Source organism: Schistocerca nitens, chromosome 1 (assembly GCF_023898315.1).
Source record: "Schistocerca nitens isolate TAMUIC-IGC-003100 chromosome 1, iqSchNite1.1, whole genome shotgun sequence".
NCBI classification, from domain to species: domain Eukaryota; kingdom Metazoa; phylum Arthropoda; class Insecta; order Orthoptera; family Acrididae; genus Schistocerca; species Schistocerca nitens.
This window is the reverse complement of record NC_064614.1, coordinates 658451844-658464708: the sequence shown is the minus strand read 5'-3', so window position 1 is coordinate 658464708 and position 12865 is coordinate 658451844. Positions and strand designations below refer to the sequence as shown.

The following is a 12865-nucleotide window of genomic DNA, read 5'->3' as shown; positions in this document are numbered from 1 at the left end:
GACAGAAGTCTGAAGAAGGTGTTACTTAAGACAAACATTAACTTTTTCTTGTCATTCCCAACCTTAGCTTTCAGTAGTAAGCTGATGTTATTGTAGCCTTATTGTTTCAATTTAAAGCTGCCTGTGATTATGATCATATGCAGAGGACATCTACTTCCCAGAATTTGTAACTAATAGTATAGTTTGGTTTGTGGATAGTGTGTGCACTGAACACAGTGTCATTTTCTCATTAAGGCTTGACCACATTGCCTGCACCATAAAGCTGTTGTTACAGACAGAGGGCGAGTCAGTTTCAGTTTACATAGCTACTGCTGTCAACAACCATGCTAAGAGTTAATTGCATGTAGCACGTAGCATCATTCATAGCCTTGTGTAGGTGATAAAGATGTTGTGTTGTTAGTGGTTTCTTTCAAGTGAAAGCATAATGTTTTCTGTTGCAGTTTTAAAATGGAAAATATTATGAAGAGAGTAAAAATTCTCAAAAGATTTTAAGTTCATTGTGAAACCCACATCACATTAGCACAGGCCTTAGGGATACCTGTGTCTATGATGAACTCCGTTGTCAGAAATGGTTTTGGAAAGTGGCAGATTAAAAAAAGATGACATATGCCAGTTAATATATATATATATATATATATATATATATATATATATATATATATATATATATATATATATATAGCTGGAAGAATTATAAAGTACTGGTTTTAGACAGAATGTGCTTTCAGTATTCTCATAAATGGTGCAATGTTGTGTGAAAAGGTGTTGAAGGTGGCCAATATGCTTGAGAACTTCTCTGCATCTAACACACCATTTAGGTATCCCACGGTATGAATTGCCCAGCTGTTTTGCTAGAATAGTAACTACTCACTCATCATTCATTTTGATAATCACAGGCATGTGTTTTTGGTTGCAGATAAGGTGCTTACTAATAAAATCTACACTCTCAAGGAGACTGTGCCTGTATGAAATTCTTCCTTCCATTGCTCCCAGAAGAAACCCACCATCACCTATTGTTTTTCATCAGTCATACCATGTTAAACCATAGTTTTAGCTTATGTTATGAGCCATTCCAACATTGTAGTTTTGGAAGTTTACAGGCAGTAGCTCACATCCTGATGGAATGCCCCTTCCTCTCAGCTCTCCATGCCAAGTGGGGTCTTCCAAACTTTTGGCCTTTATTGTTGATGGATGACATATGAAAACTGAACTGATACTTTGTTTCCTCTGAGAAAGGGATTTTTATCCTCAGATCTAATGTTTCAAATTGTTTTTTTGTGGCAGTGATTGGGGTTCGGGTACATCCTACAAGATGTTGTATCGATGGGCATCTCAACCCTACCTCCTCCGCCAGCCACTCTTGTCATATCCCTTTCACTCTATGTTAAATATGTTCAGATGTGGTTATACCTGTCTCTGCTGCACCCTTTTGTCTTTTTTTAGGTTATCTCATTCATATAGTGCTCTGATGAATGCAACGCCTTACAAGGTTTGTTATCCTTGATACTAGCCAATAACAAAAGAACAATTGAAAAGGTTGTTAGATTTCCTCTGAGAGAGTGGGTTCTCTTCTCGCTGTTAATGTTTTGACTATTTCAGACCGAGTGTGAGGACTGAGCGAGATGGCACAGTGGTTAGCACACTGGACTCGCATTGGGATGATGGCAATTCAAATCCATGTCCAGCAATCCAGATTAGATTTACCATGATTTCTCATTATTGCTTGATGTAAATGCTGGGGTGGTTCCTTTGAAAGGCATGGCTGATTTCCTTCGCCATGCATTTCTAATCCAAACTTGTGTTCTGTCTTTAATGATTTTATTCTCAATGGGACATTCAACTGTGATCTTCTTTTCTTCAGGTCTGAAATGGTTGTGGTGGGGAACATCTGCTGCAAGCTGAGCCCTGTGGCACTCTCAACTGCACTTTCCTACTCTAACAACCCTACCACAACAAAGGTCAAAAATTAATTATGATTGTGGTGTTGCTCACACTGCTAAATACTGCATTTTTGGGCAACAACAAAGTTATATTATGTGGCAGGTGTCATTAGAGCACAGTTAATAAAGTCATTTCATGAAATAATGGATAAACTAGGCACTCATCTTTTCGTGTTTCCCACGCTGGACTCGTTGTGAACTCATGGCTCAATCATCGAAAATCTAGGTAGTGATGACTCCAAGCTCGGATGCAGAGAGGCCTAGGTGTTATTTTGCGATATTCAAAAGTTTTATAGATGTGTTGCATAAACCATTCTTGAAGATTAAACTTTTGCAAGTTAGCACAATGGTGATGTAAAAAAAGTAATCAGCACTCCGAATTTAAGTTACACTTCTTTTTTATTTCTTTTGTTGCAATATCATGTAACACACAAAACATCACTTCACAATATAAAACATACTTGAAAATATCTTCCTTACTGTTAAAGTTCACATTTTATAAACTGACTACAATTTGAATCTTTTCAACATGACGACCAAGACTTGACTCTCTAATAACCGCTTAAGCGCCCAAAAATCAGAGTTACAAGTACGACAAAGATCATAGTGACAAAAGAAAGAATACACATAAGAATAATATCATTGCAATATAAACATATCGATGTATCAAAGTACCTCTACATTAATGAAATCAAATCTGAATGTTGTGTCAGAAATATGTTAACTACTTTACAGAAACACAGTAGAATATTGCTGGTATCGAGAGGTTGAGGTGAGGTGCCGTAATGGTTACGTAATTCAAGTACCATTACACTACCTATCTGATTATTTCTGTTGCCATGTTTTTACTGTTGTCTGTCCTATTGTTTATTACACTTTTATGTCGCTACCGACCTTGAGAAGAGGCTATCAGTAACCACATGCCAAATATGGAGGGGAGTCTGGGGCCCTCGGCTGGAAAATTTTAAAAGTTAGAAGCCTGATTTAGGCTTTTAAATGCTATATTTCATATACTCTCCCAACTTTGAATAAAGATGATTTTGCAGAGAAAAAAATGGTAAATAACAAATTAGGTTAAGTTGAAAAGGCTAGAAATTAGTTTAGTAAAACATCAAGTGTGCTTTACAAACATTTCTGTAATTTTTCAAATATTGCAATATCAATACAAATGTATCTCGCATACCATTAATGGAAATAAAAGTAAAACATGGAAATAAAATCCGCTTGCTTTATTAAATGTGAGGCCCATCTTCAATATTTTATACAGAAATATTCACTACCCTTCCTCAACCACTGCTTCTTTTTCTTCCTGGGTCTGCCTGTACTTGTATAACACAGAATTTGGATTTTCTTTGGTGACTGAAGATACCTTTCCCTTGAACTGTAATCTTGTTGCGCTCTTTGCAGCCCAAATATGATCCTTTGCAAAATTATTTTGGTAACATACTCCCCCCTAAAGACAAATGGTTCATTTTACTGTAAATCATTTGGGGTTTCTGCATTCATACTAGATCAACATTCAGTATTGTACTTCATGACAACAACCATTATGTGTGTTTTCTATTAATAAGTATGGATAAATAGGTGAACTGCGTATCTTGCGATGTCACCTGTTAGAAAAAGTGCAACAACTTAGACAAATCCCTTGAACTTTGTGACGTTACTTGGTTTAGAATCAGTTTTATTCCTATCCTTTATTCTGATCTGCATGGAATAAAAAATTTTCGATGTCTCTCAGCATAACCAATGTCAGTAAGCCATGATGACAAAATCTGTTGTAGACAGGTTTACTATATACTCAGGAGGGAAGTAATTATGCTCTGTAAAATATTTTATCGTATATAATTAGTGAAATGTAATCAGCACCTTTCCTGATTTTTTTAAAACTTCAGATTGTAAAATGTTCATTTCTGCAATTTTTTAGGAACTGATAACTTCGTAATTAAGGTGATTACTCAATAACAATTATTTGATTATTACTTCTATCCTTCATGCAATTATTTACCATCTGTGGTATCAATATTTCTCTTGGTGCCTTGATTTTACCACTCCTACATAATATCAAAATTCAATCAGATTTCTGATTGACATCACTAACTCCTATGAATGAATGAGAGACTGATGACTTCTGTTTAGTGCCTTAACCTCCAATTAACCTTCCACAATCTGCATTGTAAAGGTCTTTAGTTTTTCTATGAAGAATTTCTCTCATTGTGAGTGTTCGTGGGTGAGGTATTGCGTATATTACAAATTGGCCCTCTTTCGAATGAAATAATATTTTTGCAAAGTTCTCCTGTGTCCATCATTCACTTAGTTCAAATCTAATAGTGTGATTTTATCTTCTGGCCACATGTTTCCAAACCACAATCTTGAATCTCCTCTACCTCTTGCTCGCCTAGTACTATGATCCTAGTCTTTATTGTGATATCCTACTTTAATAGAGCTACCAATGGCCTTCCTATAATTCCCTTCTTGATTATTTTCAAAGGATCTGTACCTTCTTAAGGGAGTTCATTAATTACAAATTCATTATTACTGGTCATTTTAGTGCATTTTGTGTTTACTAAGGCAGTACGTCTGGTAATGTGCAGTTCTTACATTTTGTGTTCTTCCAGATTGGTGTATGGATGGTATTTGTATTATGTGTTGGGCTTTTGTGATTTACCCCTTTATTAGATAGCAAAACAAAGAAACCTATTACTAAAAAGAGTGTGACACTGTATGTCAGTGCCTATTAGCAACATGACTTTTGTAAAATAACCTTCCATATAAAATGGTAAAGTTGTATTCATGTGTTTCCATGGACATCCTTTGGGCAGTGGACTGTGGGCCTGAGATAATGGTTTCAGCGTAGACAATATTGGAATCCAGCCCTTGCTCTCATTACCTCTCTAAGGGCCAATTGTATAATCATTGCTGACAGGAGCTCAAATTTGATGTTAGTTCAGAAATTGAACAATGTTCAGGTATCTTCTCTGTTGTATAACACTAAACTGGAATCCACCAAAGGAGATTCAGTGTTGATCTAAGAAAGCACAAAACATGCTTGACAATATGGCTTACATCATGGCTAACATCAGCTATCAACACAATTATCATGCTTTGCCCTTGATATTAATCATATATTGTAGAGGAACAGTATTTATTATAGAAGGTGTTGTACTGGGTGGTTATAATTGAAGTGCATCTGTTCATGAAGTATTGGCAGTAATTATCATCTGACAGCATAACTTGGTAGATATGCTAATGTGTTAATGCGGAGCAGATTTATGCTGGAAAAAAGAAAAAAATAAATTAATTAAAAGTAGTTCCTATATTGGCCACCAAGTGCAAATCTGGTGCTGTACAGCATCTCTTCAGCGTCTTTGATGTTCATATTGAATGAATTGTATAAGCAGTGGTTAATAATAAAATCAAGATTATGCCACTTGTTTGACCTTCCCCGCCCATGTTCTGTTCTTTAATCCATTATATATGGAAACATTTCTGTACATCATCTTGCATCAACAGCACCAGATTAACATCTGGTGACCAAGATTGGAACTACTTTTTTTTTCCAACATACATCAATTGCTCATTAACGCATTAGATTATCTACTAAGTTTCACTGCCACACAATAATTACAGAACACACTGTACCTCTGTGAGTAACTACACTTTAATTATAACCACCCAGTATTATAAAGACGGGGGGAAGTGAAAATCTTCAAACTGTTCCCCATATGAAAAAGGTTTGCTGCTTGAAATTGTATTGAGCTGATATAAGGGCAGAAGGTGGCAGGATGGGGGGGGGGGGGGGGGGGGCTGATAAAGCTACAACGGACAACAAGGCAGAGATGTGGAAAGAAGTTGCTGTTGACTTCAATTCACAGAAAATCGGGACAGATCATGACTGGGAGAGTTTGAAAGTGTGTTATGAAAATAACCAATGAAAAGAACCAAGAAAGCATTCATGCATGATGTGATGCATTGTTGATGCACTTCACAGTTATTACATTTTGTCTTTGTGTGATTGCATGTGGTGCATAAGCTACTGTAAGAACAGTGTCATAACTTTTCAAGTTTGAAGTACACAAAAAGTAGAGGCAGTAATTTCATGAAGCCTACTGTTATGGGCAACAGACAGAAGCTAATTATTGCTATGTGAAGCCACAGTTTATTTCATCTACTATGGTGATGCAAATTTTCATCCCGAAGTCATAAGAAGTGCTATGTGTATACATTTCAATATGCTCTGATAAAAATTTTGAGCATGTTTATTGTGTAAAAGGTAGTTTATAATATTATTCATGATTTTCTTGTTCACTCCATGTTCTGTTACGCAACTAAATAAATTACTACAAATAAGAGACAGATGATCAGGCTTTCAAACTGACACTTCATAAATTTATTCCAATTTTTAACTCTTTATGTAAATACATCGTTAATAAATGCCACCCTCATTGCACTATGACTATTGTTAGCTTCATTTCCTGTAGGTACTGGAAATTTCTTCATACACTCTTCTCCCAACAATACATTGTCATCCTTTTCATGCTCCTCATCTGAAGTATTGACAGCAGTATTGTGAAAGATAAATGCTGAATTCTTTCTCCAGTGAAGCAAAGCTGTATCTACAATCTTGATGTTAAAAGTAGCATGCACATTGCAGTCAGAGACTGGTTTCTTTTTGTTGGTTTCAGCAGATATCTCTCAACATTAGTTCTAATTGCACAGTCCAATTGTCCAATTGAAACCTCTGCTTAAATGATTTATGATTTAATTCCGAGAATGGGAACGCCCTTTCGTGGAACATGCTGGGAGCTCACTGGAACTCATTGTTATTCTCAGTTGCCACATAGGAATACTGAGACAATAAAATTCACATCAAAATAATTAAATCCCCATGTCTTTGTCTCCTTTCCACTCTGCTATTTGATTTCTGACCCACACAATGCAAATTCTCGGTTTACCTTACGAAGTGTCAACATTCTTATTTCAAAGTGACCATTGTGATGTGAAATAGACCGAAAAGAGATTTTCAAAATGTTCTCCTTAAACTTACTATGAAGCAGTTTTTTGTACTATTCTTGAAAATAAGGCGTTCATTGAAACTAAAGCTGCATATTGTTTACATAGCTGTTCAGACGTGCCATGAATATCCATTGTAGAAATTTGTAAATAAACAATTTTAACAACTTCCAGGTGGTCTTACCAAAGCCCATTCTCACTATACTAACAAGGGCTTTAGTCATTGCTAAATTTTCAGTGATTTTGAAATTTATAGTTGTTATCTCTGTTTTTTGCTTTTCATTATGTTTTAATCGCTCTTGGTGTGTTTCACTGGGGAATAAGTTCCAATGTGAAATACAAGGGGCATTCAATAAGTAATGCAACACTTTTCTTTTCTGAAAACAGGTTGGTTTTATTCAGGATTCCAGTACACTGTTTTATTCCCGACTCTTTTGGCTACAAAGCCATATTTTTCAAAATAATCTCCGTTCAGTGTCATTGCCTTAAGTCACATTACTGGGATGGCCTGTATGCCTGCATTGTACCACTCTACTAGTTGACATTGGAGCCACCGGTTTGCTGTGTCAGTAACCTCCCAATCATCCATGTACTTCTTCACACAGACTGCATACTTCAGTGGACTAAACAGTTGGAAAGTCAGAAGGTGCAAGATCTGGGCTATAGAATAAATGAAGAACAACAGTCCTGCGAGGTTTTGTGAGTTCCTTTTAGGTGTGCTATCTTATGTGGGGTCTTGTGTTATTATTGAGAAGGAGAAGTTTGTTTGCAATTTTGTGGCAATAAACACACTGGAGCCATTTCTTCAGTTTCCTGCGAGTAGCCCAGTATGCTTCAGAGTTTATTATTGAATCCTGAGGCAGTACAGCAAACAAATAGCCATTTCAGAGTCCCAGAATATCATCACTATCGCTTTACTGGGGACTGTGCGGCTTTGAACTTTTTCTTCAGAAGAGAAGCGGCATAGCGACAATCCGTGGATTCCTGTTCCGGTTATTAGTGATGAACCCATGTTTCATTGCTTGTGACGATGTTGTACAAAACTTGCAAGCAATTCTGTACAGGTGGTCCTTTGTTGCTCTTTATGGTCTTCTGTTAAGTGGTGAGGAACCCAGCGGGCATGCACGTTTGAATACCCCAACTCGAGGACTTGCTCAGCAAAGTGTTTGATTGTGATCTGTCGATCGCCTCAGATGAGAATGTCTACACAGTGCAACATTGCGGGAGTCACAACTGTGTGTGGCTAGCTGGCACACAAGAGATCAGACAGGTTTGTCAAATGCCTTGCCCCTGACTCACCATGTTTTTGTTCTCTGCCAAGTCTCTTGTAGACATTGTGCAAGTGCCTATGAATATAAATGATACTCTAGTTTTCCATCAAAAGAAACTCAAAAACTCTAGACAGTTCCTGCTTGGAATGCCATTTGAGGGCTATGTATAGCACTCCACCTGTTGGAACTTCACGACACTGTAGGGGTTGAAGCAGGAATGTCCCACAGTATCTCACAACAAATTCCACATTTTTTTCAACCGATCCTGGCTGAGAAAAAAAAAATTGTTGCGTTATTTATTGAAAGTCCATTTAAGTTGTTTGTTCCAATGATATACTTTAATACATACTTATTTATAAGTTCTAGACAATAAGAAATCAAGTTCAGACTTAGCTCGAAGAGTGCCACTGAGAATTCTAGTGTCTTCTTCAGTTTCCACATTTTTTTGTTCACTGTAAAGTGCTCTATGTTAACAATTTTTTTGTAGTTTTGTATTGTGGTGTTCACTCTTTAGGTGTGTAGTGAAGTACTTTGTCATGTCACTTTAAGGTACACCTTTCATCATATTTTATGCATCCTAATATTAAATATGTTAAGAAACCATTGGTGTTGATATCATCATACTGAATATTGATTACGTACTGATAGAATAGATTTGATGCAAATTCAGATGTGTAAATTAAATATAATTATTGGTTTTAGAGGAAGGCCCACCGCTATCAACAAAGGAAATCCGCACAATAACCATTCTCAGAGAACTGCCATTTGTAGTGCCATTTCAAGAGCGTGTTTTAGTTTTCCAGAGTTTAATAATAAGAGATAAAATGGAACATCAAGGAGAACAGAGTCATTTTCTTCAAGGACCAAGTATACAAGTTGCAGTAAGGAGAAATTATTTGTATGAAGATGCTTTTGATAAACTATCGCTTGAGAATGGTTAGTAATTTTTTTTTCCAGTCAGCAGTTGCTTATTATATGTTTTTAAATCATAACTGAATTTATTTAGTGTAGAAAAACTGGAAACATAATGCTTTCAATTTTTTAGCTTAGAGGCCTATATCATTTATTTGAATCTTTCCATGTAAATTATTTTATTGTTTGGTAGTCATTTTATTTTAACATTTGTTGTATTAGTACTCATTTTTTTCTTGTATAGAACCGGAACTACGCCTGAAAATGAGAGTTCAACTGGTTAATGAGGTTGGAATGGATGAAGCAGGTGTTGACGGTGGTGGTATCTTTAGAGAATTCCTTTCTGAACTTCTTAAAACAGCCTTTGACCCTAACAGAGGCTTTTTCCGTCTCACGAAAGATAATTTTCTGTACCCTAATCCTAGTGTTCATCTGCTTTTTGATGACTTCCCAAAGCATTACTTCTTCATTGGACGAATGTTGGGAAAAGTAAGTATAGTGACATCATGCATTGGGTATTTAATTGTGAACAATTTCATTATAACAATGAACTTTGTAAGTAAAGAAAAAACATATAACTCTCTTCTTATTCCAGGCACTGTATGAAAACTTGCTAGTAGAACTTCCATTTGCTGAATTTTTTCTGTCAAAGTTGGTTGGACGGCATTCAGATGTTGATGTACATCATCTTGCATCTCTAGATCCTCTTATGTATCGTAATCTTTTATATCTCAAGAATTATGATGGTGATGTTGCCGATTTGGGACTAGATTTTACTGTTCTGAATGAAGAACTTGGAAAAACAAGAGTAAGTGCATAATTACTCTCCAAATATAGGAAAAAAGTCTTAATAGAGTACACTGTTTTGCAATAACATGAACTGAGTCATCTATTTTGCAATAGGTGGATGAATTGAAGGAAGGTGGTGCAAACATTCAAGTAACTGCTTTAAACAGGATAGAATATATTCATCTAGTTGCAGATTACAGACTGAATAGGCAGATGAGGGCTCAGTGCAATGCTTTCAAACAGGTGAGTTCTGTGTCTCATCAGTGTAAGTTAACAATTGAGTTTTAATATTATTTCTATGTAGAAGATCCCACAGTTCATTATTAATTTTTCCCCTAACTATTATTATTATTATTATTATTATTCAAATTTTGTCAGACATATGTGAGAGTCGCTGATTATCAATCTTGTAGCTTATTTCCTGCACTTATTCAGCAGAGATCTATATTGTCTTGGGCAGACAGAAATATGACAAATATTGTAATCTGCAGGAATTTGTTGGTGTCTTACTGGGTTCAGTGTCAATTCCTGGTTGATGTTAGGATTTGTTCTGGCTACTACCTAACTTTCATCTATGTCAGCCATTCGTATATGTAAAAACAGACATTTACACTGAGGTCCGAAATTCACGTTAAACTGTAGGCCCACTGTAACTGATTAGAGGGAAACAGTGATGAACCACCGCTTGTAGGATTGACGCTAATGCCTCATAAAGCCCTGTGGTGATCAAAATAACCTTCATATTTATGACATGTTTACTTTTTATTGGTAGGTCATGCTAGCAACCACCGATAGAACTAGTGCAAGTGTTGCTCAAATTATACTAGGGTGACCAGACATCCCGTAGTTTACCGGATCATCCTTTATTTAACTCAACTGTCCCATTGTCCCAACAAAATAAATACGGGTCCTATATGGTCCCATTTTTTACTAACCCTCCCATATATTTTGAAGTAGTGTGTTTTTAAATAATGTGTAGTGTAACCAAATGGAGAACAAATATGGTCATAACCAAATAATAAAGTAAATAGTCTGATTAAATCAAACTGAATAAGAAGTTCTTTGGTTGGTGTCATAGAGTAAAAAAAAAAAAAAAAAAAAAAAAAAAAAAAAAAAAAAAAAAAAAAAAAGTACTCTATGGTTGGTACTATATAGTGCTTTCACCTGGTAGCTTTTCCATGGCATGCAGGAGTTGGTAATGGCATGTGGATCATGGGAAATCCAGACGACCAACCCATATTTCATTTTTCATTTGTTTCGATGCTGGCACCGTGCAGTAAAACACGAGCAGTTTATCACTTCGTGTTTCTTTTTTAATTGTCTGTTGCCTGAGGTTGCTGTGATTAGAAGTGTGATTTAACTGATTTTAGATGGTTAGAGTTGCGGATTATGTTGCCTGGTGCATTATATTGCATAAGTTTAAATTTCTCAGAAATGCCAGAAGAAATTAGTATTTACTGATGAAATGAAAGCTGAATTTCCATTTTTGAAATTAGAACTGCAAACCCAGAAATTATTTTGCACATTGTGTAAAAGTACTTTTACAGTCGATCATGGAGGTTGATCTGATGCTTTGCAACACTTTAATGTGAAGAAACACAAGCTAGCTGTTTCAAGCAAAACTTCATCATAAAGTATGATGTCTTTTATTACAAACTGTGAGAAGAGTTATGTGAATGATGAAGAAAAGCATCCTACTGAGGAAGTTTTGCTAGCTTTTCATGTAATGACACACAACCGTTCCTTTAGATCAATCGACTCCACTGCTGCAGTCATTAGGAAGCTGTTTGAGAAGAAGTTTGCTTGTTTAGGAACAAAGTGTGAATCCATAATAGTGAATGTGTTGGCTTGCTTGTTTAGGAACAAAGTGTGAATCCATAATAGTAAATGTGCTGGCTCCATATGCATCTCATCAAATATGCATGGAACTGAAAGATGCAAAATATATTTAAGTTAAGGTGGACACATCCAATCATAAAAATGTAATATTGGTACCAGTGATTGTTAGATATTTTGTGCCAAGTAAGGGTATTCAAGGAAACTCGATTGACTTCCAGAATATAACAGGTGAAATGGCTGACATTATAACAAGTCTTATAATGGAAGTTCTGATAAATACCATCTCAGGGGTAAAATTGTTGCATGTTGTGGAGACAGTTGCAACACAAATTTTGGAAGTGCAGGGAGAAAGGGACAAAACAATGCCTTTGCAAGAGTTAAACCTTTGCTGAAGAGCAAAATTCATGGTGTAGGTTGTGCAGTTCACATAGTGCATAATGCAATACAAACCAGCGCTGATACTCTCCCAGTGGACATAAAAACAATTATAAAGAAAATTTTTTGGTATTTCCACATTTACATCATTTGTGTCAAAGAATTACAAGAAATTTGCAAGTTTTCTGAAGTGGAATACAAACAGGTGGTCGGTAATTTTAAAAGCAGGTGGCTGTCCTTGGAACTGGCTGTTAACAGAATTATTAGTATTTACAACAAACTAAAAGATTATTTTTTGTCTCAAGAAAAATGTCATACCATCTTGAAATCTTTCTTCAGTGATCCTCAGTGTCTGCTTTGGCTCTGTTTCATTCAGAACCAGTTGAAAATGCTTTCAACAGTAAAAACTATTGAGGCAGCAGATATGCCAGCAAATGAGGCTTTGGATGAGTTACAGACGTTGAAAAGGAAAGTTAAATCAAGGAAGGAGGAAAACTTTAAAACTATGAAAATTCAGTCATTGATAAGTAGATTGCAAGATGATTGCTTACAGAAAGAGTCTGATTTCTTTGACCTTTCAGGTTTATTTTGGGAGACATTAATTGATTATATTGAGAAGCGGGCTTACCCATTTCATGTGCTGAAACAATTTAATTGGGTTCACCTCAAATATCCTCTTCTTTGGAAGTCTGTTTAGCGAAGTCTTAAAACTTTATCGGAGTTTGATGA

At 35.9% G+C, this 12865-nt stretch overlaps 1 protein-coding gene across 2 annotated transcripts in view; it reads left to right on the top strand.

The window, feature by feature from the left end:
* The window catches only part of LOC126258964 (ubiquitin-protein ligase E3C), a 199980-nt gene that overhangs the window by 147323 nt on the left and 39792 nt on the right, over positions 1–12865 (top strand). For both annotated transcript variants that reach the window (XM_049955684.1, XM_049955683.1), the window contains exons 12-15: positions 8924–9157; positions 9378–9622; positions 9729–9941; positions 10037–10165. In XM_049955684.1, the coding sequence (XP_049811641.1) occupies positions 8924–9157; positions 9378–9622; positions 9729–9941; positions 10037–10165 (821 nt within the window). The remainder of the gene's footprint in view (positions 1–8923; positions 9158–9377; positions 9623–9728; positions 9942–10036; positions 10166–12865) is intronic.